The sequence below is a fragment of the Anarrhichthys ocellatus genome, unplaced genomic scaffold (assembly GCF_004355925.1).
Source record: "Anarrhichthys ocellatus isolate YVR2014 unplaced genomic scaffold, GSC_Weel_1.0 scaffold5, whole genome shotgun sequence".
Classification (NCBI taxonomy): Eukaryota; Metazoa; Chordata; class Actinopteri; order Perciformes; family Anarhichadidae; genus Anarrhichthys; species Anarrhichthys ocellatus.
Window position 1 is genome coordinate 3,264,149 of NW_022280035.1, and position 23,310 is coordinate 3,287,458.

Here is a 23,310-nt window from a genome sequence, read left to right on the forward strand (position 1 = left end):
GGGGGGGGGTAATATATCAGCAGAAGAAGAAATGGCATGGCACTTCAAACACCAGCCTGATGCAGTGTGGTTTAGAGATGCAGCTGGAGAACACCAGCCATGTTTGAGCATCCCGTGGTCTGAGACTTCTAAATATCTGTTATGTAGTCAGAAGCAGAGCTCCTCTGAAAAGGATGCTTTTTGTCAGTTAAAATATGACAACACATTGGCCTCACCCATAGCCAGGCCTCATTGGGACAACACAGGCTTCCATGTTAAGTTCAAATGTACTCAGATATCTGGCTGATGTGTTGGATAAAGTAGTGAGAGAGTCATTGCTCTACCGCCAGAGGGATGCTCAGTGTGTCCTCCTTCTCCCGGTGGATTGGGTCCGGGCCTGAAGAAGGGCTGGATTTAAGAAAGCGTCCTTTCCCATCAGCGAATGTCTTCTGGAACTCCTGTAAAGCAAATGATCGTGGCTAATGACAGATAGTAGCGATGCCTTATTATTTTAAGTCTGTCTATCTAGACTCCCCCTCCTTTACTCCAGGTGGTGGTGGTGTTGTTGCACACAGTCAGCATAATGTGGTGGATTGTTTCACTTAGCTGCCAAGATTTTTAGCATGTAAAACCACAGACTGCAACGCTAGATGAGCCATCACAGTCAAATAATAAAGTTTATCTGCATTACTTATGACTCAGGCAGCAAGAGCAGCCCCGGGTTTCAAGTCTCAAATGATTCCGTTGCAGGAGGATGAGGCCAAACTGAACACAAGCTCACTTCTTTGAAGGTGTCTCCGTATGTTTTCTTGATGTATCTGAGGAAGGCGGTGGTCCACTGCAGGGTGGTCACTTTGTCTGTATCCGACTCACAAAACGGCGCCAGCATGTTCAGCTCATCACAGTACAAACGAATCATCTTCCTGTGCACAAGCAAAGACGTTATGTATGTTATTACCAGTGTCTCTCAAACTTTACTGACACGGTCCTTAGATGCTAAAGTCTCAAGTCGCAGTGGGGACATTTTGACTGAATAGCAGCCTGAGACAGTACAGACAGCAGAGAGACAGGAGACATCGGGAGAGAGGAGGGTACGACATGCAACAAAGGTCCCCGGCTTCATATTATATATATATATATATATTATATATTTCAATGCCGCTTTATGACATACTGGACTCTGACTTTTAAATTACATTTTAATGAGATACGATACTATGACTTTTTATGACTTATTCTAATGGCACACTATATTGTGAGATGTACTATAGTGCTCTTTTTCATGGCCTACTGTACTATGACATGTTCATGAAATACTAAATTGTAAAACATGTTAAGGCATACTATACTATGACTTTTACATGGCATATATGATGAGTATTTATGGCATACTATGCTATTACTTTTTATGACATTACTCATAACTCTTCTCCATATCCACACTGGTTGTTCGTCGCTCTTGGCCGCTGTTTTATGCGTATGAGCTATTTCTTTGTGCGGTTTGATTTACTTGAACTTGACCCGTTTCCTCGTGTCTCCAGAATCATTATCCTCCGACTCACCAGCTCGTTACCGTGACCTCGAGCTATCGTAGCAGCTCTCACTCTCATCAGCTCAGCAGAGCTCAGCTTCTCACCGTCCTCATCACTCTACAATAAATCCTTCATTCTTCCACACTCCAGTCTGTGTCTGGGGCCGCCCATTACTGATCCTAACATAGACTATACTATGACTTATTTATGACATACTACACTGACTGTTTTAACAATGTTTGACATTTTATGACATGTACTAAGATTTTTTAATGACTTACCATATTATGACTTTTTATTGAGAGATTCAAGAGTCCAAACTGACAAACAGGAAGTGAATGCATCCAATAGCCTTTATAGTAGGGGGGGGCTCATATATATTGTCAATATTTCTATGTTATGACAATAAGAAAAGTAGTTTGTTGTTTTGCATAGAACTGTTATTCTATTGTCTTAATTCGTTATTCACTAACTTTGGTTCGTGTGCAGGAGGAGTTGAAGTTGGATTTCCTTATGGTCTTTTGAAAGTTTATTTTAGTTTCTTCTGTGTATATAATCCCTCCACCACTCGACCAATCCTTACATTATTGAATTACTATCACTCAAGACAAAGCAATACAGCAAACCCATGCAACTGAGAAGCCAAAGCTCGGGAATGTTCGGTCCTTGTATTTGTCTTAAACTTGTACATATACACAAATATTGTAAACATATCACACCAAGAAAAGCCTTGCTTGTGTGTTTATTAGGGAATAGCGTACAGTGAGTGAACGAGGGAGTAATTCAATCTGAAGTGACAGCTAAGCAAGACACACTTGTTATACTAACATTATTTCACACCCCAAGAGAATATACATGACTGTGACTATGACCCAGAGAGAAAACATCAAATTCTGATTAAAAAGTACATTTATATTTATGGATTATTATTTCATAAGACCATGTAACAGACTGGGACTCACCTGCGTTTCCTCTCTTTACTGTTGTGTACCTCCCTGCGCTGGATCAGTGACAGATGAGATCGGGTCCTTTTCGAGGTGCTGCTCCCTGATTCTCCGGCTGAGTCCGGGGCAGCCTTGCTGGGTCGGGAGGTGCGGGTGCCACCGTGCTTCCTGAAGGTAGCCGGTGTCGCCACATCATCTTTGAAAAACACGAGTGTAGAAGACTAAATTAAGACACAAAGCAACCACAAAAAAACATATGAAAGAAAGAGTGGGTTTAGAGTACTGATCATTACTTCCTGTGTTCACCAACTGCTGCTCCTCTATTGTATAGTGAGCTTTCGTAACAACCCTTTCCGGGCAGAAGTTAAATGAGAACTTGGGGATGACTAAACCCTGATGATTGTTAGGTTCAACCACATGAGGATTATGGCCAATCACCTGAGGTTGAAACAGGAAAATAGAGGATTGAACAATGAATTCTACCTGTGCTTCCTATACAAGCTGTACGACGGTGCATATTTAGTTTGTCATCATACTTGTTCACACATGTTGGTGACTGGGTTAAATACACCCCCTGCATATGGGCTGGAAACCTCAAAAGGATCGGCTCTGTCAGTGGTCATGTGTATGACCGCCTCTTGAGCCTCTGCAGACTGCTGAAGCATTGTCAAGAAACTGAAACACAACAACAGAGATTTTTGCACATTCCATAAAAATGAGCGTTATGGGGCTATATTTACTAGCAAATAGCAGTAGACTATGTGAGTGATGCCTACTTGCTGAGAACTGCAGACTGAATATCTTGCTGTCTTGGGGTGTTAGCAGACAGGGCGTTAAACCTTTTCTCCAAGCAAACCCTGGCAGCCGATCTGGATCGCGTCTGCGAGTACGTGCTGCTGTTGGCACGTAGTTCAGTCGGGCTGTCTTCACCTCGGACTCTGGCCAGCACGAAACCCGGGACCTCTCCGTGAGAAGCCGGTGTCTTTTCTCCTGGCATCACCTGATGGTGTTCATCCATTGAAGTGGACAGGTCGATAGCTTGATTGGTCACGATGGGGGAAGTCATTGTGGCGTCTTTAACCATCACCGTAGCTGGGTGAGATCTGGCAGCGGGTAACTCTGGAGGGGAAACGTGTACCTCCATTTGTGCCTGGATGAGGTGCTGGAGGTGTGTGTATTCAACCTCGGACATCTCCACCAGACCGAGCTCAGGTCCCAGCATCTGCCCGTGATCAATCGTCGCACATCCACCGTGGTTCAAAATCACCCCGCCGAGGTCACAGGTGTGTTCTCTGGATGAAGGGGATACATGGAAGGTTGTACACACTGAGGGAAATGATGACATCCTTCACTCTAGAGACGGGCTGGAGATCAAGGAAAACAACATGTATATAAACATATATATATATATATGTATATATTACTCTTCGTACACTGACACCAGAACAAGCTATGTAGCTTCAGTCCATGTTAATCAACTAGAAAACATTACATTATTAACATTATTAAAAATGGACAAAATTGTTGTTCAAATTAGCCGAAACAACTTACGTCATCCCCAACTCCAAAATGTCAGTTAGCCCGTAGCTAATTACCAAAGCTAACGTTAGCTCGTGACTTTAAGCTAACGTTCGTAAATTTGAAAAGACGTTTGGCGTAATCTACGCTAACGTTAAATAGTAAATAGTAAACATTTTCAATTAATAAGTATGTTCAATATATACTAGTTGGACTCTAAATATTAATCTTTCTTTATGGGCCTTATTCTTTTGGTACTTAAACTTACTTTGATTGCCGCCGGTGATAACCATAGAAGAAGATAACTGACGTCCAACCACCGGACGTCGTTACACTGAGTCACTGTCAATTTAGTAGGTTAACAAGTTTTACTATTTCCAGTTCCATCATATGCTAATATCTCCACTCTACTACATTTCAAAATAAAATAGCGTTGTTTTAATCCTTACAAAATAATATGCAGCGTTTTGAATCAAACGATCCATAAAGTAGTTTTCCCCCTATCTATAACATGCTGCGTACGCATGAATACATAAGTAATAATAACCTTTCCTAAAGTATAATTAAGTATAATACTTAGTTCCAGTACTGTAAAAAATTGTATTACTATCAAACTATCTTTGCAAATACCCCAACAACTGTCAGAAGCTTCTAAATTGTAATAATACAAATACATAATAAATATAACACACTGTGTATAATATTGCAACACAACAATTATAACAATTATTCTGTCTGTATATATAACTTTTTAGTTATTGTGGATTTTTTACTTTTTTATTAATCTAATATTCTTTACTGTTATATTACTTATTTATAATACTTGTTTTGATCTTGTTTTTTTACTATGTCTCTTCTTTGCACTAAATACTATGCTGCTGTAATCCTGTAAATGTCCCCACTGCGGCATTAATAAAGGATTATCTTATTGTATCTTATCTAATAGTAGGTCTACTGGACTAGAAAACTACTATTAAAGGGTGATTTTGTTTCAGTTAAATTTGTCATTTTACAGGAGCAAAAATAATCTGCCAAAAGTGCTCTTCTACAAAATACTTTGTGGTCTACATTTGATCCCACTCAGGACACCATGTAATTGTCATGACACTAAAACAGACAAATAGCACAAAGAGACAAAATTAACCAATAACATGTGTTGAATCCGGCAGTATGCATATATAGGAAACTGGAAATTATCATTAATTGTGTACAAGGTTAGAGTTCAAAGTAGGCTAAGATAAAATAATAAAATACCTCAAATGTTTACTTAAATCAACATCAACTCCTTGGTGGATGCTGTGATGCCTGATGACGGACTGAAGAATGCTGTCGCCCTCTTCTGGTCAAACATGAGCTTTGCAGGTGGCTGTGGAGGATAAGACACAATACTGCCTCAGACAGATTCAGTCCTCTATGAGCATGATTTTGTTTTTACTTTCTCTTCTCCCTTCTCTTTCTTTTGCCAACCCATTGTCTATCTCCCCCTGCTTGTCTCATCATGAGCCCTTAAGAAACCTGCCAACAAATTACAAGGTAGTGTTTGTGTGTTAACTAGGTCATCCCCATGTTATTGTGAAAACACCATGACTCTTTCCAAAGCACAAGGGGATCATGCCATAAGGCGAGAGAGACCGGAGTCTCTCCTATAACAGTAAATGTGCTTGTTTTTGTGTCTTACAATACTGACCATTCAAATCTCTATATTCAATGGTAGAAAGTTTACTAAATTACTGTACTTGTACTAGAGTATACATATTTCATGCTACTTTGTATTTCTAACTCACTACATTCCAGGCAAATATGATACAAATATTGTTGTTGTATTTGTTTTTTTTGATACTATATGGACTCATGAGTCTGAAATAAAAGTTGATTTTATGATTATCTGATAAAGTATTTTGCATTGGGATATATATAACCTACCAAATATAGTAGCTAAATAGTTTAAATAAATAAAATGTACGCACACATGCATGTGTTAAAACTCAATAACACTGACATGGACATTTTTTCTGCATGTTTACTTTACCTGAAGGAACAGTTCACCCCAAATCAAAAATACAGTGTTCCTAACCTGTAGTGCTATTTATCAGTCTAAATTGTTTAGGTATGGGTTGTTTGGTTTTGAAAGTATGGCCCATAGAGATGTCGGCCTTTTCTCGCATATATTGGGAGTATATGGCTTGCAGTGCCTCAAAGCCCCCAAAAAATACATTTGAAAAACTCAACAGCAATGTCTCTTTCCAGAAATCATGACCTGCTATCTCAAGATAATGCACAGACCTTGTGAGCAGTAAAGGAGACTTTTGATTGTACCTCTAAAAAATATAAACCACAGTTTGATTTATTACCACAAACAAAAAGGTGCTTGAACATTAACAGGGGACTTGTTTTTTCGCTTTAGGCACTATTGTGAAGCAATCGATCAATTCCAAACAAACAAAATCAGACTTAATACAAATTTTAAAAAAGGTATATCAATTTATTGACCTCTTACATTCTAAAATAACAATGAAACAAGCCATTTATTATCAGCAGAATAACATAAAAGCCAGATCAAGGCTACTGTACTAACACTATGGCTATGTTAAATATCAAAGAAACAAAACAAACTGTACATTCTCTGTACAAAACATTTCCAATTAGAAATGCACATCGATTGATTTTAGTTTAGCATTTAGTCATAATCCAATAAAAACAAAAAAACAAAAAAAACAAATGCATCTCCTTTGAATACTAGACAAACTAAAACAAATTCAAATACCTCAGAGCATTTTCATATCAAGCTACAATGTCTGATTTTCCGCATGGCTTTGCCTGTAGGTCTTTTTGAAATTTGAAATATGGACAAACGCTTTCCTTAAGAAAAATTACATTCAGTGTGTGTTATGCTGTAGTATCTATTCAATGTGATGACACTAAGACACTTTTTGCAGGTCTAGTTTCGACAGCCTTACTGTCCTGAGGGGTCCATGCGTTATGATTTTAGCCTGTGTCTAACTTGACTGGACATTGCTTTTATTTCCATCACTGTCCACACTCTCATTGGTTTTAATTTCTACACATGTATCTTGTTTACCAATTTCATTGCCAACTTCCTTTTTTTGTTCTCCATCCCCTTTGTTTTCATCTTCAGCTGTGCTTATTTTACCAGCAGGACTTTTCTCCTGCTCCTGTCTTTGCCCTTTGATCAACTCTCGCTCTCGACTCACTGGTCTACCTTTACTCCACGTCCTGTCTGCTGGGTGACATATTTTTTTCCGTTTCGGGCTAAGGACATCAGAATTGTTGATCATATGATTCGGATAGCGTATGATACCTTCAGTTGGAGTGGGAAGCAAGGCAGCTCTGTGTCTCTGGGGCTTTACTGCATGCTGAGTTTGACCTAGGGGTCCATTGTATGTTGCAGAATGTGGATCCCTAGGGCCTTGGGATCTGTCAACTAGATGAGGACTATTGAAATGAGGTGATGCTGTCATGTCTGGCCCTCTGCTATCACATCCTGGGCCCCTTATATTTGACCCTTGCATGTCATCCTTCATGGCTGGCTCAAATTCTAACCTTGGGCCCATATCTGGAAATCTTCTATTAGACCCAGGACCCTCAGTGTTTGTATCCCACCTCCCAAGCCCATGTCTTGTATCTGAACTTAAAGGTGCTCCCCTACTATCTGTTTTACCAGGCCCTAACCTTCTCATATCTGGACGTCTTTTTCCCCTCCTAAAATCATGCTCAAATCCTTGTCTACCTGTTCTAGGGATTTCCACGTCTACACCTTGCATTTCAGATCCTAATCCCCCACAATCTGAAAACCTTTCATCAGTCCCAGGACCGTCAATGTTTGAAATTCTGTTTTCAGGCCCTGCACGTCTTGAATCTGGACCTCTGGGGCCTCTTCTATCAAGACCTTCCATTTCAAAATCTCTCCTGTTTGGGCATGAATTCATCAAGTGTGGAGCCCCATGTCCTTCCATGTCTGGCCTTCTCATATTACCCCTGAAATTTGGCTGCATCCAGTCATTCTCAATATGCCCTCCTCTCATATCTGATCCTGGTTCTCCCATATTTGGACCTCTACTATCACAGCCTTGACCTCGATTGTCTGGAACTCTTTCCCCACTGAAAAATGGTCCACGCCCCCTTCTATTTGGTCCAGTACCCCCTCTTTCTGTCTCTCTCCATCCATTTCCAGGTCCTCCCCTACCAGGCCCTGGGCAAACTATTTCTTGGTCACCCTGGACAGGCCCTGGGCCCCTGCAAACAGGACCACTCCAATCATCTCCTGGAACTCTCAAAGACCCTGGAAATGGCATATTTGGTCTTTCCTGTATGGACCTTGGCCCTCTACTTTCAGGGCCTCTCCATTCCCCACAAGGACTTTGTCTACTATGTTCTTGAACCTCCTCACCGGGACCTTCCTGTATGGGGCCTGGACCTCTGTTGCCATGTATTTTCCAATCATCTCCTGAGCATTCTCTTTCATTTCCTACAGACTCCATATTGGGCCCTCTTCCATCGGACCATTGTTCCTCTGTGTCTGTGCCTCTCCTATCAAGTGCAGAGTCCCTAAAGTCTGGCCCTTTCCATCGGTCTCCCCGATTTAGACTGCTTATATCTGGCCGTGGTCGTCTAATGCCTCTCCTTATAGGCCTTGAACCCCTCAAGTGTCGTCCTCTTCTATCAGCTCCTTGGCCAGCAATATCTTGGCTCTCTTGGATAGGTTCTGACCCGCTAAAGTCAGGCCCTCCCCAGTCATCTCTTCTTTGCCTTAGACCTTCTGAATTTGGACCTTTTTGTCTGATACCTGGGCCTCTAAATTCTGGACCACCAGATCTTCTGCATTCTGGTCCTAGGCCCTCCATGTCCGGACCTCTTCTTTCAGGCTCAGGCTCCCTGAAGCCTGAGCCTACAGGTTCTTGTCTGTCAGGCCCAGGGCCCTCAATGTCTGGACATCTACTTTCACAACCTAGACCTCTAAAATCTGGACCTCTTGGATGTTTCCCAGCAGGCCCTGGACCATCCATAACAGTTCTTTCAGGCCTCACCCCCCTGATGTGTGGACCTCGCCAATCAGACTCTGGGCCCTCCACATTTGGAGGTCTTCTTCCTGGCTCAGGCCCTCTAAAATGTGGGCCTTCTGCACCTCTCCTGTCAGCTCCTGGGCTTTCTCTGTTTGTACCTGAATACTGAAGCCCTGGTCTCCTCATGTCTGGACCTCCTGGCACTCTCCTGTTGGGCCCTGGACCCTCCATATTGGAACCAGGTCCTTCCGGCCTTGGTCCCCTGATAACTGGACCACTCCTGTCAGGCCCTGGGCCCTCAATATTTTGTTGTCCACTTTCTGGCCCTAGACCCCTGATGTGTGGTCCTCTCTGTCCTCTACCATCAGGCCCTGGACCCTCTATGCCTGGACCAGTTCTTTCAGGCCCCATTCCAGTAAACTCAGTCCCTGGACCTCTTACATATGGCCCCCTCCTGTCAGCACCATGTATATCAGTGTTTTGATTTCCGAGACCTCTCCTGTCAGGTCCCTGACCCTTCATAGAGGGGCCTCTACTTTCATACCCAGGCCCTCTAAATTCTGGACCTCCTGGTCCTCTTCTGTCAGGCCCTATTCCATCCATAGCTAGATCTCTTCTGTCAGGCCCTGGTCCCTGGAAACCAGGACCTCCTGGTCCTCTCCTGTCTGGTTCTTGACTGTCCATAGTGGGACCCCTCCTTTCATGTCCTGGCCCACTAAAATCTGGAACTTCTGATTCTCCCCTGGTAGGCCAGAAACCACCCATAGCAGGACATTCTTTATCAGGTCCTGGTCCACTGAAATCTGAACCTGTGGATCTGTTAGGTCCTGGGGCCTCCATAGCTGGACCTCTACTTTCAAGTCCTGGTCCTCTGAAATCTGGACACCCAGATTCTCTACTATCAGGCCCAGTACGCTCCATAGATAAACTTCTCCTCTCGGGCCGCGATCCTCTGAAATCTGGACCTATAGGTCCTCTCCTGTTAGGTCCTGGAGCCTCCATAGCTGGACCTCTCCCCTCAGGCCCTGGTCCCCTGAAATCTGGACCTCCAGGACCTCTCCTTTCAGGCCCTGCACCCTCCATAGCTGGACCTCTCCTCTCAGGCTCTGGTCCCCTGAAATCTGGAACTCCAGGTCCTCTCCTTTCAGGCCCAGGACCCTCGATAGCTGGACCTCTCCTCTCAGGCCCTGGTCCCCTTAAATATTGACCCCCAGGTCGTCTTCTGACAGGCCCTGGACCCTCCATAGCTGGACTTCTTCTTTCAGGTCCTGGTCCTCTGAAATCTGGACCTCCAGGTCGTCTCCTGTCAGGCCCAGGACCCTCAATATATAAGCCTCTGCTTTCAGGCCCTGGACCCCTGAAATCTGGACCTCCAGGTCCTCTCCTCTCAGGCCTAGGACCCTCCATAGAAAAGCCTCCACTTTCAGCCCCATGTCCTCTGAAATCTGGACTTTCAGGTACTCTCCTGTCAGGCCTAGGACCCTCCATGGAGACGCCTCTGCTTTCAGGCCCTGGTCCCCTGAAATCTGGACCTCCAGGTCCTCTCCTGTCAGGCCCAATACCATCCATAGCATTACCTCTCCTTTCAGGGCCCAGTCCCCTGAAATCTGGAACTCCAGGTGCTCTCCTGTAAGGACCAGGACCCTCCACAGATAAACATCCTGTTTCAGGTCCCGCTTCACTGAAATCTGGACCAGGCCCAGGACCCTCCAAAGCTGGACCTCTCCTTTCAGGCCCTGGACCAACAATATCAGTTCCTCTCCTTTCAGGCCATGATTCATTGAAATCTGGACCTGCCAGTACTCTCATGTCAGGTCCTTGACCCTCCATAGCTGGACCTTTTCTCTCAGGTCCTGGTCCTCTGAAATGTGGACCCCCATGTCCTCTATTGTTAGGCCCTGGACCCTCCATAGCTAGCCCTCTCCTTTCAAGTCCTGGTCCCAAAAAGTCTGGACCCCCTGGTCCTTGCATACCAGGTCCTAAATTGCCCCTAGTTGGACCTCTCCTTTCAGGCTCTTGTCCCATGAAATCCGCACTTCTTACTCTCCTCCTGTCATGCCTGAGGTCCTCCATGTTTGGACCACTCATTTCAGACCCTGGTTCTCTAAAGGCTAGGTCTTTAGCATCTCTTCTATCAGGCTGATGGATTTTCAGTTCATCTTCAAATGGCTCCCCTTTGACTGGACCTGATCCTCTCCTATCTGGCCCTCTCCAATCATCTCTTGTGTCTGATCCTGGGCCACTCCAATCTGGACCCCTCATATGTGGACCCAGGCCTATATTTTGACTCCTCTGGCCCCTCATATCAGGACCAACAACACCGGGTACTGGACCTCGCCAATCTGGATTTGCAATGTTTGGAAAGCCACCACCCCTTGTTTCTGAGCTACCCACACCACCCATATCTTGACCAGGCGGCATATAACTTCTTTCTGGCCTTCTTAATTCATGCATAGTTTCTGATTCTTTCCGGTCAGTGCCATGCACACTCCTTTCAGCCCTAATATCAGGCCGTGGCTCCTTAAATTGTTCTCTAGGTCCACTATTGTCTTGTCCACCACTTTCATTTTTTATGTTTGGCCCTGGTTCTCTCATGGGTACATCTTGCCCCCTTTGTAGGGCCCACCTTTCATCTGTCATTGCTCTTAGAACTCTACCCTCTGAGCCTGTAGTTGCATTTGAATCTAAACTCCTCTCTCGAACACCATCCGTCCTGCTCAAGACTGCATCTCTTCCATGAGCCTGAAAATACCTTTTCGAAGGGCTCCTTTCCTCTAAAACTGGACTGCCATCATGCCTCGATTGCCTCTGAACTCTTCCTGAACCTCTAAATGATGGACCTGGTCTCCTTGTATCTGGACTTGGATCTCTTACACCACCAGCCCTCACAGCAGATCTCATACCTCCAGTATGTGGACTTTCACCCCTATCTTTTTGGCCACCACCTCTTCCTATAATATCTGGAGCCTGTGTGACAGCTGTTAAAAGAATTTGCCCTCTCATTTCTGTATCGCTGGGTCCCATATCAGGGCCTGGGCCTTTTACTTCTGGGTTCACACCTTGCATACTATATAGGTCTCGTGTATGTGATCCAGGTCCCCAAATGTTGGGACTTATTCCTTGCATGCCTGGATGTCTGATATCAGGTCCTGGGAATCCAATTCCTGTTTCTCTACAATCCATCTGTGGAGTCCTATGTCCAAGTTCTTTCACATCTAATCCTGCATTCCTGATACCTGGACCACTCTTACCAGGTCCTGGATGCTTTCGTATGGGGTCTATTTCAGTTCCTGAGCCCTGAACATCTGTGCCTGTAGCTTGATTTGAAAGTCCTCCCCCTTGACGCAGAACATCTTGATGCTTTAAACCTGGAATTTCCCCTTCTATCTGTTTGTCTGCCTCTATCATATCCTTTTCTCTGACACCTGGGCCCTTAAGATTTAGGGCTCTCAAAACAATATCTCTAACATTTGATATTGGACCTCCAACAGAAGGCCACAGCATATTGGACATTGTTGTTTGACCTCCATCAGGCAGATACTTATTTTCAACTTTAACATGTTGCGTTGAGACGCTGATATTCATCAAAGGATCTCTGATTTCCTCAATTTTTACAGAGTTACTATTTTCTATGATGCTAGGTTTCACAAATTGGGGCTCTGGATCAGGGCTATGAGGAGAATCTCGAATGGGTGGATCAATTTCTCTTAAAGGGACTGTACTGTCGATTTTGTTCATAAACAGAGTCTCCTGTTGAGAGGGTTTATTGACGTGTGTAGAAGAACCACTACCTGTGTCATCATGGCCACTGACTGAAGTTTTTTGAGGCTCCTGGGATTGTGGTGGTTCTGAAGTTTCAAGCTTCACATTGTGACGAAGTTCATTTGAACAGGGAGAAAAGCCTTTAACAGTGCTCTCGACAAGATTACTTTTATGTCCATCAGGGTCATTTTTAATAGTAACCGAGGTAAATGATGATTTGTTACTCTCTGCAAGTTGTCCAACAACAGAGTCTGAAGAGTCTGGAGCATTACATAGAACATTTAACGCAGTTGATTTCTCAAGGACTTGTGGGGAAGGTCCTCTGCTCTGCCTTGGTGAAAGGGACCCTGAATCTTTTTTTCTAGGAGATGATGGGGATCTTCTATGGCCATGAGAATGTCGGCGTGTAGTATGCTCTTTACGGTGCCGACCCTGGCGTTCAGACTGCTCTCTAGCTCTATGCCTTGACCTTTCCCTTTCAGTTCTTCTGTGTCTATCCCTTTCCCTACGTCTCCGGGAATGTGAAGGAGAACGCTGCTGTGATCTTGTTGAAGGACTTCTATGGCTGTCTCTTTCACGATGACTTCGCTTCTTTGGTGATAGCCTTCGCTTTCTGCTGTGGTATGAGTTGGGAGTGCCCTTGCGGCCGGAACTATGTCCTGATCTAGACAAAGATGAATCACAAGTCTTTGAACTGCCTCCTTGAAATACATCATCTTGCATTTCATTAAAAAGTGTTTCATCCTCAGGATCATAAGCTACATCGGAATCTTCAATCTCTCCAGCAGAGGAATAATTGTCATTTTCCTTAACATTGTCCTGTGTTTCATCTTGCTCTGTAACAGTATCTGTATCATTTTCTAAATTAGGGATGGCAGTTGAGTCTTCTAGCTTGACAGTTTGTGAATCCACATTTGAACTGTCCACAGTCTCTGTAAGGTTGCTGGTCTTGTCTGTTGATCCTGACAGTTGACTGAGAGGCAAAGATTTTTGTGGGGGAGACATCAGGGAATCAGAAACAGAAAAGTGAGCCATGAACAGACCCACAGCCTCTCTCTGTTGACGTAGTGCTTCTTCCTGCTCCTTCAACTGGCGTTTTTGCTCTTCAATCTGCTTATTCAGCTCCTCGAGCATCCGCTGTTGTTCAGTTAGTGTTGCAGCTGAGACAACCACAGTGCCTGTAGGAATGTTCTGAATTACTTCAGCTGGGGTGGAGGTTTGTGCTGGAGTTGGCGTTACAATCTGGGTAGAAATTGTGGTTGGGCATGATGGAGAATCTGACGTTTGAGTTGGAACAGGTGGCTTTGTTACAACATCACTTTGAATATCTGCAAAGATGGTCTCGTCCTCTGGATCATAGGCCACACCATCATCTACAAAGCCTGATATTGCTGGGCCATCTGCCGTAATTGTTTCTATGCTCTTAGGGGCAACCTGTCCATATCCCATTGCTGGATCATACTCTTCTTCTGGGTCATATGGTCGGTCAAATTCATTTTGTTCTTCTTCTTCCAGTTTTTTTACTTTGGATTTCTGTCCATACTGTTGGACAATTGGATCCACCATTGATCCAGACACCTGAGAAAACAATGGGACCTTCTTAACAGTAACTGTTTTTGTTGTTGTAGAACTTCTGTCAGAAGAGACCACGGAGTCATTATTGCCAAACAAACTCTTTAAGATAGTCTGCAACGGTGTCTTATTACTGGATGTTGTTGAGGGATTCTTGTCAGAGATGGTGGACTGAGTGGCAGCAACAGCAGCTGAGGTAGAAACAGGAGGGTGTGCTCTAATGGAAGTCAAACAAGGTGGCATGGTCACTGAGCCAGAAGAGGAAGAGTCCGATGGTGACCCAGTGCAAGGTGGTGTGCCAGGAGGTGTGGTGCTAGCAGGAGTCTCTGGATCGTATGGTTGGAATATTTCCAATTTGTCAGAACCATAGAGGACTGGGGGTTTTGGAATCCACATAGGGTCTTTGGACATATGAACTTTTGGTCTCTTCTCTTCAATTTCCTGAGGCAAGCTTCCAGGACGTTTCGACTTCTGGATGACTGCCAGACCCAGGAGAAGATTGGGCCTGTTTTTTTCAAGCCCTGTGAAATAAATAAATAAATAATTAGAACAAGTCTAAATTAAACAATGATAATTCCCTTTTGTCTAAATGCTTGACTGGCAAGTATTGTCAGAAAGGTTAGATAATTATTTAGATACACAAAATATATGGGTTGGGACCACTAATTGATTTATCAATAATTACAGAAACTCAGAACCAATAATAATTAAGATGACAGACCGTCAACATGCTCAGCTGACACCAAAACGAACCATAAACTCATAATTGACAAATTTATAAAATAAAACTGTTTCTTGGTAAACACCTCTACTAGCTGGTGTCTGTACTGTCAGCTGTTTGCTAGAGTAAAAACTGGATGCATTCTGGCAATATGCTCATATGCTACGGGTTGTTGATAAAAAAATATTAGGGTTTTCATTATATATCTTTTCTTAGAGATAAAACGACTTGTGCCCATCCTGCAAGATAGCCCCTTATTTAGACCAAAAGAGGGTGCACATTTTTTATTAAAACTAAGTTCTCAAGAACTTATGGTGGCTCAGACAAATGTGCTTAAACCTATGTGGCCCAGGACTGGGATAACATTTGTCTATTTTATTCCAGTAGATGAAACAACTCCCCCGTCTTCCTCCCTCACTCTGACCCCTTAAACCAATCCAAATTAATAAAACGGGATAAAATAATTTGGTGAGAATTTGCAGTGGTTATTCTTGGGCCTTGGAGGTGTTGACATAGATACTCGCCCAGGCCCAATAATGCATAAATCTATCATAAAAGACTATAAGCGGTAGTCAAATCATTAGCACACCTGGTCCGTCAAAAGGTTGTAGCATGGATGGGATTGATTCCTTTGCACTGAGTGGGACAAGGTATACATCCTTGATGGAACGGCTGCCATTGGCGACCACACCATAACGTCCTCTGCTGCTGAAATAGGAAAACAGGGAGACATAGGCCACCTCTTCCTCCTCTGTTGCAGGGTGAAAACGGATCACACATAGCTCCTAATAAGCAAAAAACAATGTAAAATATTGATTAGATGTCCGATATTATTGTACAAGACACATAAAGAAATACTAAATCTACTGCTTGCCTTTGTAAGAGAGCTCTTTAGTTTTGCAACATAGTCCCACACTGTTTGAGGCAGGATTCGTCCTCCAATTTGTATGGTATCAGGTAGATCCTACACACAAGAGAAAGAACATTTTCATATCTTAGTCAATTCAATGACAGATCTTTTTGATACAATAAAAGTTATTATTGTGCGGTACTATACCATTTTGAGGTTTTCAGCAGGTCCTGAAATCAGATATCCCTTGGTGACAAACTTGGCCACAGAGAGCATGTTTAGGAAGCCTTTCCACATGATGTCTTGCTTGGCCAAGAACTGAGAAGTCTCACCCTCAGCTGGGGATTCAGAGATCACGGTCCTGAGACACAAAACACGACAGCACAATGACAATCATATCCACACATTATGCACAAATGTATACCACTTAAAACAGAATAACATTGTTATTCTATTCTACAGTTCTTATACCTTGAAGATGTGCCATAGAGTCTGGCATCCACAGAGGAAGATGGCTTCATTAAGATAGATTTAGGTAATGGTCTCGTGGGTCGCGGAGAGAGGGCTGGTGCTGAGGGAGATGCAGAGATAGTCTCTTTAAGAGGGGCATAAGGGACTGATTGGTGACGGGCCGTGTTACTGGGACCAGAAGTGCCACTAGACAAAGCAGAGAACCTGCTTGCTGCAGTGCGGGGGTCACGCCTTGTGATAGTTACTGTGGAGACAGCAGGGATCACAACGGGTGTGTATGCTCTCTTTCGTATAGTAGTTTTAGGAGTGTCTGGCGTTGGTGATGCGGGGGACTCCATGACAGGGGAAGCAGGGGAGTCTAAAGTAGGGGAGGCTGGAGAGTCCATTATTGGGGAAGCAGGGGATTCTACAATAGTTAATGGTGGAGCGTCAATGATAAGGTGGGATGAAGGGTCAATTAGGGACGATGTTGGCGAATCCATGTCAGGTGAGTCAGGTGGCGCCCGCAGAGGGGAGTCATCTCCCGCAGTCTTTCTCCAAAGGGGTTCGTATTTATTTCTTGTTTCAGAAAGCTTAGGTTTTTTCTTTGTGGGTTCCTCTTCCTCCCCAACTAGCATTTGGCCTTTGGGAAGAAATAAGAATCTATTAAAAAAAACTAGGGGTAACAATAGTTGGCAACTGGATACTAATGTCTATTGCACAGCTATTTTAAAACATATTTTTCAAATCACCTGTGCATATCTTGCATTTCAGGTCAAAGAGGTGAGCTTTGTGCTCCGATGTTGTGTCCTTCAGCATACAGGTGAGAATATCTGGTATAGCACTTCCCTGGCTTGGCTGGCTTGTTCTGGTCTTGAGCGCAGGAGCAGGAAGAGATTTCTTTTGTTCCTGGAAAGCAACCTATACAGACACAAATACACACACAGAATTAACCCACAATGGTATCATAACATCCATGGCCTTTCATGGGAAATCTTTATGTGAAGCAGGAGAGAGAAAATAATGATCATACAAAATTGTTATATTACACCAATTGAATGCAAATGAAACAAGTACCCACCGTGCTTCTATTGGGTCTAGCAGGATTCAAACTGGGCAAATCAACCTTCACTGCTTCAGGCTTCTGCAGCAAACTTGTCGATTTAGCAGCAGCATCCTTAACCTAGATACACCATGGAAAAAGATTATCACCTCTAGAACAAACACTGCTTCAACCTTCAAGTTCAAGCATAATATCTGATTTTGTGTTGGTAGTTGTATTTTACATCTATTACACTTTACCTCTGTTGCTTCTTTTGCACTTGGCTCTGATGCTTTGGTAGCCTGCATATCCTTCTGGCTCATCCTAGCCAGTCTGAAGGGACTGATCTCTCCACGTACAACCCGACACAACAAACCCTAGAGAGAACCCATAGCTGGACTGTCAGTTTGCTTAAAACACAATTATCTATGAGATTAGTTAAATAACTTGTACAATTTCTGCATTGTTGCGAGTAGTATTTAAATGTAAAGTAAGGAAGGCCGCAGGACAACTTCAAACAAACCTTGTTTCTTGGGTCTTTCAGGTTGAACATTATAGTTCTGTACTTGTTCATGTATTTGCTGTCTGTGTTGCGAAATATGTCGAACATCTCCATCTCAATGCCCGCGACAAGCTTTGCGATTTCACTCTCAGACATCTCCAAATCGTCACAATCAGACAACCTTGACAAACAAAAAGGCAGTTAGTCGATGAATTTGTTGTGCATCACTGGTCTAACAAATCAAGATGCGATCTTTACAGTTTAATTGTTGCAAAAGAAGTTATTCCTGGAGTCTATCATGTCATGTCAGATAACCACACCCACTTCCATATGAAGTAACGTCAACAAATATGACAGCCACAGCAGCTTCGAAAATAGAAATAAGGCATGGGGCACTGAATTTGATTGGCAATTTGCAATTGGCAATTGGCAATTTTCAACCATGACATGCATTGTTTTTTATATGTTTCATCACAGCAGGATCATATCTTTTAGCTTATCGCTTAAAAAACAAGTTTAAGTGTGCAGTTACTCATTAAAACTATTAGAATTCACTATTTTGGCTCCTGCCATCATCACTTTTCATTAACTATTCATAGTGCTCATTTTCAATTTACAAATCAGATCCATCAAGAGAGTGTATTATGTGTAAATAAAAAGACAGCTTTCACCTTTTAGACAGGATGCTGGAGAGGGAGCGCTGGATGCTCTGTCTGATCTGGTTATTGGGCTGAGAGGGCCTGGAGGAGGGAGCACTTGGTGCAGGTGGCACCAGCAGATTTCTGGTTTCGTTCAGCAGCGTGGGGGCTGACGAAGGCTTCTGGCCTGATGCCGAGGATGACACGTGGCTGGACGAAGGCTGCGGTGCAGGCTGCTTCTTCGGTATGACGTATGTGGTCTTAGTGACCATAAGAGCGCCTGTTTCATGATGTCTGGGAGCTGAGGTGGATGGAGTAGCTGGAGACGGACTAGATTTTGCTGCTTTGGGTGGTATAGAGGGATCTAATTGCTGATCAGGCACACCACGTTTGATTGGCTCTTTTCCTTGAGCGTGGCTCGGTGGTGGGGCTGGCTCAGATGCAGGCTGGGCGGAGGGAGCTGCATCTATTGAGGTGTCCTCTGGAGGTTGTTTCGATGGAGTAGCAGCATCACTGTCAGCCTCTTCCTGTTTACTGTCCTTTATAGCTGTCAGAAAAAAAAGAACAGCAGGGCATTTTGTGAATATGAATCTACTAACTGACATAAACCAACACGTCACAACATATGCAAATCAGTTGAAAGTTAAAACACGTATTAATCAAATCGGCTATCCATTTTCCCTGTGCAGGACTCACACATAACACAACATGAGTAAGTATTAGTTACATTCTGAGTGAAACCGAAGTTAGAACGTCTTTATCTTTTGTGCTGTGACCTATTCCCCAGTGAAACTTAATTTATGAGCGGTGTACAGTTACAACAGGAAGTTGAATCTAATCCTTTGTATTTACGGCTGAAAAGTGGGCGGGCTTAGACTGTAGCGCTGCACACAAACCTCCCTTGTCATTAATAGTTGCAGATGGATGGATGGATATCATGATATTATTGGTTGAAATTGGTCGATACTACCTTATGTAAACACACATATTATGATTTACAGAAGGAAAAGATGATCGGAATCAATATAAAAATACGAAGAAACCGAATCTTAATAAATTTTTTGCATAGTAAATAGCTGCACAATATGACAGAGGGATGTAATTGAAAAGAGTTTTTAAAGTTTTTTCTTTTATTTAATCTCGAATTGACATGTTTGTCTGTATCAGAAATGTTGTGTAAACAGACCCTGTATTTGGAATTATGATCAGCAGAGATGAACACAAAATGCTGATTTTCCATCTGCAAACATATACAGTTTACATAAATCACTAATGAATGAACGAATGCCTATTAATTTATTGTATCATAACACTATTCCACCGCAATGACCAAAGGAAACGTAGCTGTCCTTTTTCTTGTCAAGTTAAATATTATTTTCTGTGGTTAAAAACTGAAAAACTGTCATTAAGCACACATTGATACTCGGTTTATAATGTACTTCACTTTTACAAGTCAACACAACGTTTTAACATGAATATTAATACTGGTGTGCCTTCCTGTTCTTTACTGAATAATTAAAATACTACTTCTCTGTCCTTCAACACATTAAAGATATTTACAGAATTTCCATTTATAATTATATTGTGTCCTTGTAATCAGGAAGCGCAACTTTGTGAATACTATGACACATACTTATATTTTGTTTTTACAGTAACACAAATGAACCACATTCTTGACACTTCTTCGTTATTTGTTGCACTGACTGAATGTAAAGATTTAATGCATTGAAGATTCAACACACTGGATTTACACAAGATGAATCTTTTAAAACTATTAATCTGCTTCACGTCATAATTGATCAAATTCATTTTTGTGCAGGTACAGTTGTGTGAAAAGTGTTTGCCCCCTTCCTGATTTCTTATTTTTTTTGCATGTTTGTCACACTTAAATGTTTCAGATCATCAAACAAATTTAAATATTAGACAAAGATAACACAAGTAAACACAAAATGCAGTTTTTAAATGAAGGTTTTTATTATTAAGGGGGAAAACAAATCCAAACCTACATGGCCCTGTGTGAAAAAGTGATTGCCCCCTAAACCTAATAACTGGTTGGGCCACCCTTAGCAGCAACAACTGCAATCAAGCGTTTGCGATAACTGGCAATGAGTCTTTTACAGCGCTGTAGAGGAATTTTGGCCCACTCATCTTTGCAGAATTGTTGTAATTCAGCCACATTGGAGGGTTTTCGAGCATTAACCGCCTTTTTAAGGTCATGCCACAGCATCTCAATCGGATTCAGGTCGGGACTTTGACTAGGCCACTCCAAAGTCTTCATTTTGTTTTTCTTAAGCCATTCAGAGGTGGACTTGCTGGTGTGTTTTGGATCATTGTCCTGCTGCAGAACCCAAGTGCGCTTCAGCTTGAGGTCACGAACAGATGGCCGGACATTCTCCTTCAGGATTTGTTGGTAGACAACAGAATTCATGGTTCCATTTACCACAGCAAGTCTTCCAGGTCCTGAAGCAGCAAAACAGCCCCAGACCATCACACTACCACCACCATATTTTACTGTTGGTATGATGTTCCTTTTCTGAAATGCCGTGTTACTTTTACGCCAGATGTAATGGGACATACACCTTCCAAAAAGTTCAACTTTTGTCTCGTCAGTCCACAGAGTATTTTCCCAAAAGTCTTGGGGATCATCAAGATGTTTTCTGGCAAAACTGAGACGAGCCTTTATGTTCTTTTTGCTCAGCAGTGGTTTTCGTCTTGGAACTCTGCCATGCAGGCCATTTTTGCCCAGTCTCTTTCTTCTGGTGGAGTCATGAACACTGACCTTAATTGAGGCAAGTGAGGCCTGCAGTTCTTTGGATGTTGTTCTGGGGTCTTTTGTGACCTCTTGGATGAGTCGTCGCTGCGCTCTTGGGGTAATTTTGGTCGGCCGGCCACTCCTGGGAAGGTTCACCACTGTTCCATGTTTTTGCCATTTGTGGATAATGGCTCTCACTGTGGTTCGCTGGAGTCCCAAAGCTTTAGAAATGGCTTTGTAACCTTTTCCAGACTGATAGATCTCAATTAGTTTGTTTCTCATTTGTTCCTGAATTTCTTTGGATCGCAGCATGATGTCTAGCTTTTGAGGATCTTTTGGTCTACCTCACTTTGTCAGGCAGGTCCTATTTAAGTGATTTCTTGATTGAGAACAGGTGTGGCAGTAATCAGGCCTGGGTGTGGCTAGAGAAATTGAACTCAGCTTTCCAAAGATGTGATAAACCACAGTTAATTTATGTTTTAACAGGGGGGGGCAATCACTTTTTCACACAGGGCCATGTAGGTTTGGATTTTTTCCCCCCTTAATAATAAAAACCTTCATTTAAAAACTGCATTTTGTGTTTACTTGTGTTATCTTTGTCTAATATTTAAATTTGTTTGATGATCTGAAACATTTAAGTGTGACAAACATGCAAAAAAATAAGAAATCAGAAAGGGGGCAAACACTTTTTCACACGTTTATGTTTCTTTATTTGGAAAAAACAAGCTGAAAAGCTCAAGCATAGCTTCCTGCTCACTAAATCCTTTCATGCATAGTTGCTATTTGAGCTGCTGATCAATAGGTTTTTGAGTTCTGCTTTGTGTTTGTACTGATATTAAATAGATTCCTGGATATTCATTCACGTTTTTGTGACTGCAACTAGTTTGGTCATGGAAGGGAAATGTATGAGAACATAAACTACACTTAGATTGTTTTTTAAATTCTACATTTATTCATTTTAAATCAAGACTTCCTTGATATAACCGGTTAAGCATCTTTTACATCCCTTTTATTAAGAAAACCTGTCATTAAATAGGCTTCTTTGAACCTGCGTATAAAAAGAATAGAATTAGCTGGAGATGGGTTTTCATTTAATTAATGCATGCTTGACCTTACATGGGTAAAATGCTTCAAAGTCCCCAGAAGTTTTCATAAGAAAGCTCCAGGAGACAGTTGACAGACTCAGAGAAGAGTTTCAGGGCGAGCATTTAAAATCATCATCCCACATGGAACAATCTCAGAGAGCAACACGTCTGTAGTGAAGGCACAAACATGTGGTTTGGAGTTATTCCTGGTCTCCTCCAGTGATGCACAGTTCTCTGGCAGGATGTGACAACATTCACCAGCTCTGTAATGTCTCTCTAAACATTGTTGGCCGTATGTGACATTTTTTTAGTTACATTTTGGAGGATATGAATAATGAGCATTAAATATGTGATTACTGAGGCAGAACCAGTATGTTACGTAATGATAGTTTAGGACCTGTGAATGCACTTCACACTGACTACATATTTGAATTGTATCCACAAAGGCAAATAGTATATGATGCTTTCAAACTTTTGATTAATATGGCAGTAGTTGTCTTTTGTATTTGTAAGCAGAAGATAAAACAGGTGCGAGTCAACAAATCAGAGCCAAGAAGATGCCTTGACTTGAAATTGCAAATATGGACAACAAACAGACACTAAGTCTTCTCCTAATATCTTAATAAATCCACATGTAAATAGCAGAGAAACAGAGACAATCTTGTTATTTCTAGTGCCATCCATCTAACTTACTGTGAATTTAATACTGATTCCTCTATATGACCTTCATAAGTTAAAGAGACCAGCGAGAAGATTGTCCGTTTCTATATAGTTATTCCTAATGCTTGTCATCGGTGCCACCTGGTCGGATTCTGTGGTCATGCAGCTTCACCAGGAACTCCTTCAGCTCAGACTCCATTGGGGCCCTTCACCGGGGACCAGCCCACCGAGGACAGACCTAGATCGGGCTTCGCTGCAGCCTTCGACCTGCGCTCGTAAGCT

General features: G+C 42.6%; 2 protein-coding genes across 2 annotated transcripts in view; both read right to left on the reverse strand.

Moving 5' to 3' along the window:
- Nucleotides 1-311: 311 nt before the first annotated feature.
- LOC116381901 (transcription factor-like 5 protein) lies at nucleotides 312-5,307 on the reverse strand. The gene is made up of 7 exons (XM_031844405.1): nucleotides 5,228-5,307; nucleotides 3,232-3,819; nucleotides 2,992-3,130; nucleotides 2,749-2,893; nucleotides 2,474-2,651; nucleotides 761-902; nucleotides 312-437 (listed from the first exon to the last, which is right to left on the reverse strand). Exons 2-7 carry the CDS (start codon nucleotides 3,798-3,800, stop codon nucleotides 312-314), a joined length of 1,299 nt encoding a protein of 432 aa, XP_031700265.1. The 5' UTR covers nucleotides 3,801-3,819; nucleotides 5,228-5,307.
- A 275-nt stretch (nucleotides 5,308-5,582) lies between these two features.
- LOC116381883 (uncharacterized) overlaps nucleotides 5,583-23,310 on the reverse strand; it is a 34,753-nt gene continuing 17,025 nt past the window's right edge. Inside the window, exons 7-16 of the mRNA XM_031844362.1 lie at nucleotides 18,565-19,078; nucleotides 17,915-18,074; nucleotides 17,652-17,768; nucleotides 17,431-17,532; nucleotides 17,102-17,270; nucleotides 16,371-16,992; nucleotides 16,107-16,260; nucleotides 15,924-16,013; nucleotides 15,639-15,834; nucleotides 5,583-14,849 (exon numbers count right to left, since the gene is read on the reverse strand). Coding sequence (XP_031700222.1) covers nucleotides 6,970-14,849; nucleotides 15,639-15,834; nucleotides 15,924-16,013; nucleotides 16,107-16,260; nucleotides 16,371-16,992; nucleotides 17,102-17,270; nucleotides 17,431-17,532; nucleotides 17,652-17,768; nucleotides 17,915-18,074; nucleotides 18,565-19,078 — 10,004 coding nt within the window. The 3' untranslated portion in view covers nucleotides 5,583-6,969. The remainder of the gene's footprint in view (nucleotides 14,850-15,638; nucleotides 15,835-15,923; nucleotides 16,014-16,106; nucleotides 16,261-16,370; nucleotides 16,993-17,101; nucleotides 17,271-17,430; nucleotides 17,533-17,651; nucleotides 17,769-17,914; nucleotides 18,075-18,564; nucleotides 19,079-23,310) is intronic.

Coding starts and splice junctions, on each gene's coding strand:
- LOC116381901 (XM_031844405.1), bottom strand. CDS start 3,800: ATGTCATCATTTCCCTCAGTGTGTACAACCTTCCATGTATCCCCTTCA. Junction 2,894..2,991: donor TCACCAACATGTGTGAACAA/GTATGATGACAA, acceptor TTTCAACCTCAG/GTGATTGGCCATAATCCTCA. Junction 903..2,473: donor AGTAAAGAGAGGAAACGCAG/GTGAGTCCCAGT, acceptor GCTTGTGCACAG/GAAGATGATTCGTTTGTACT.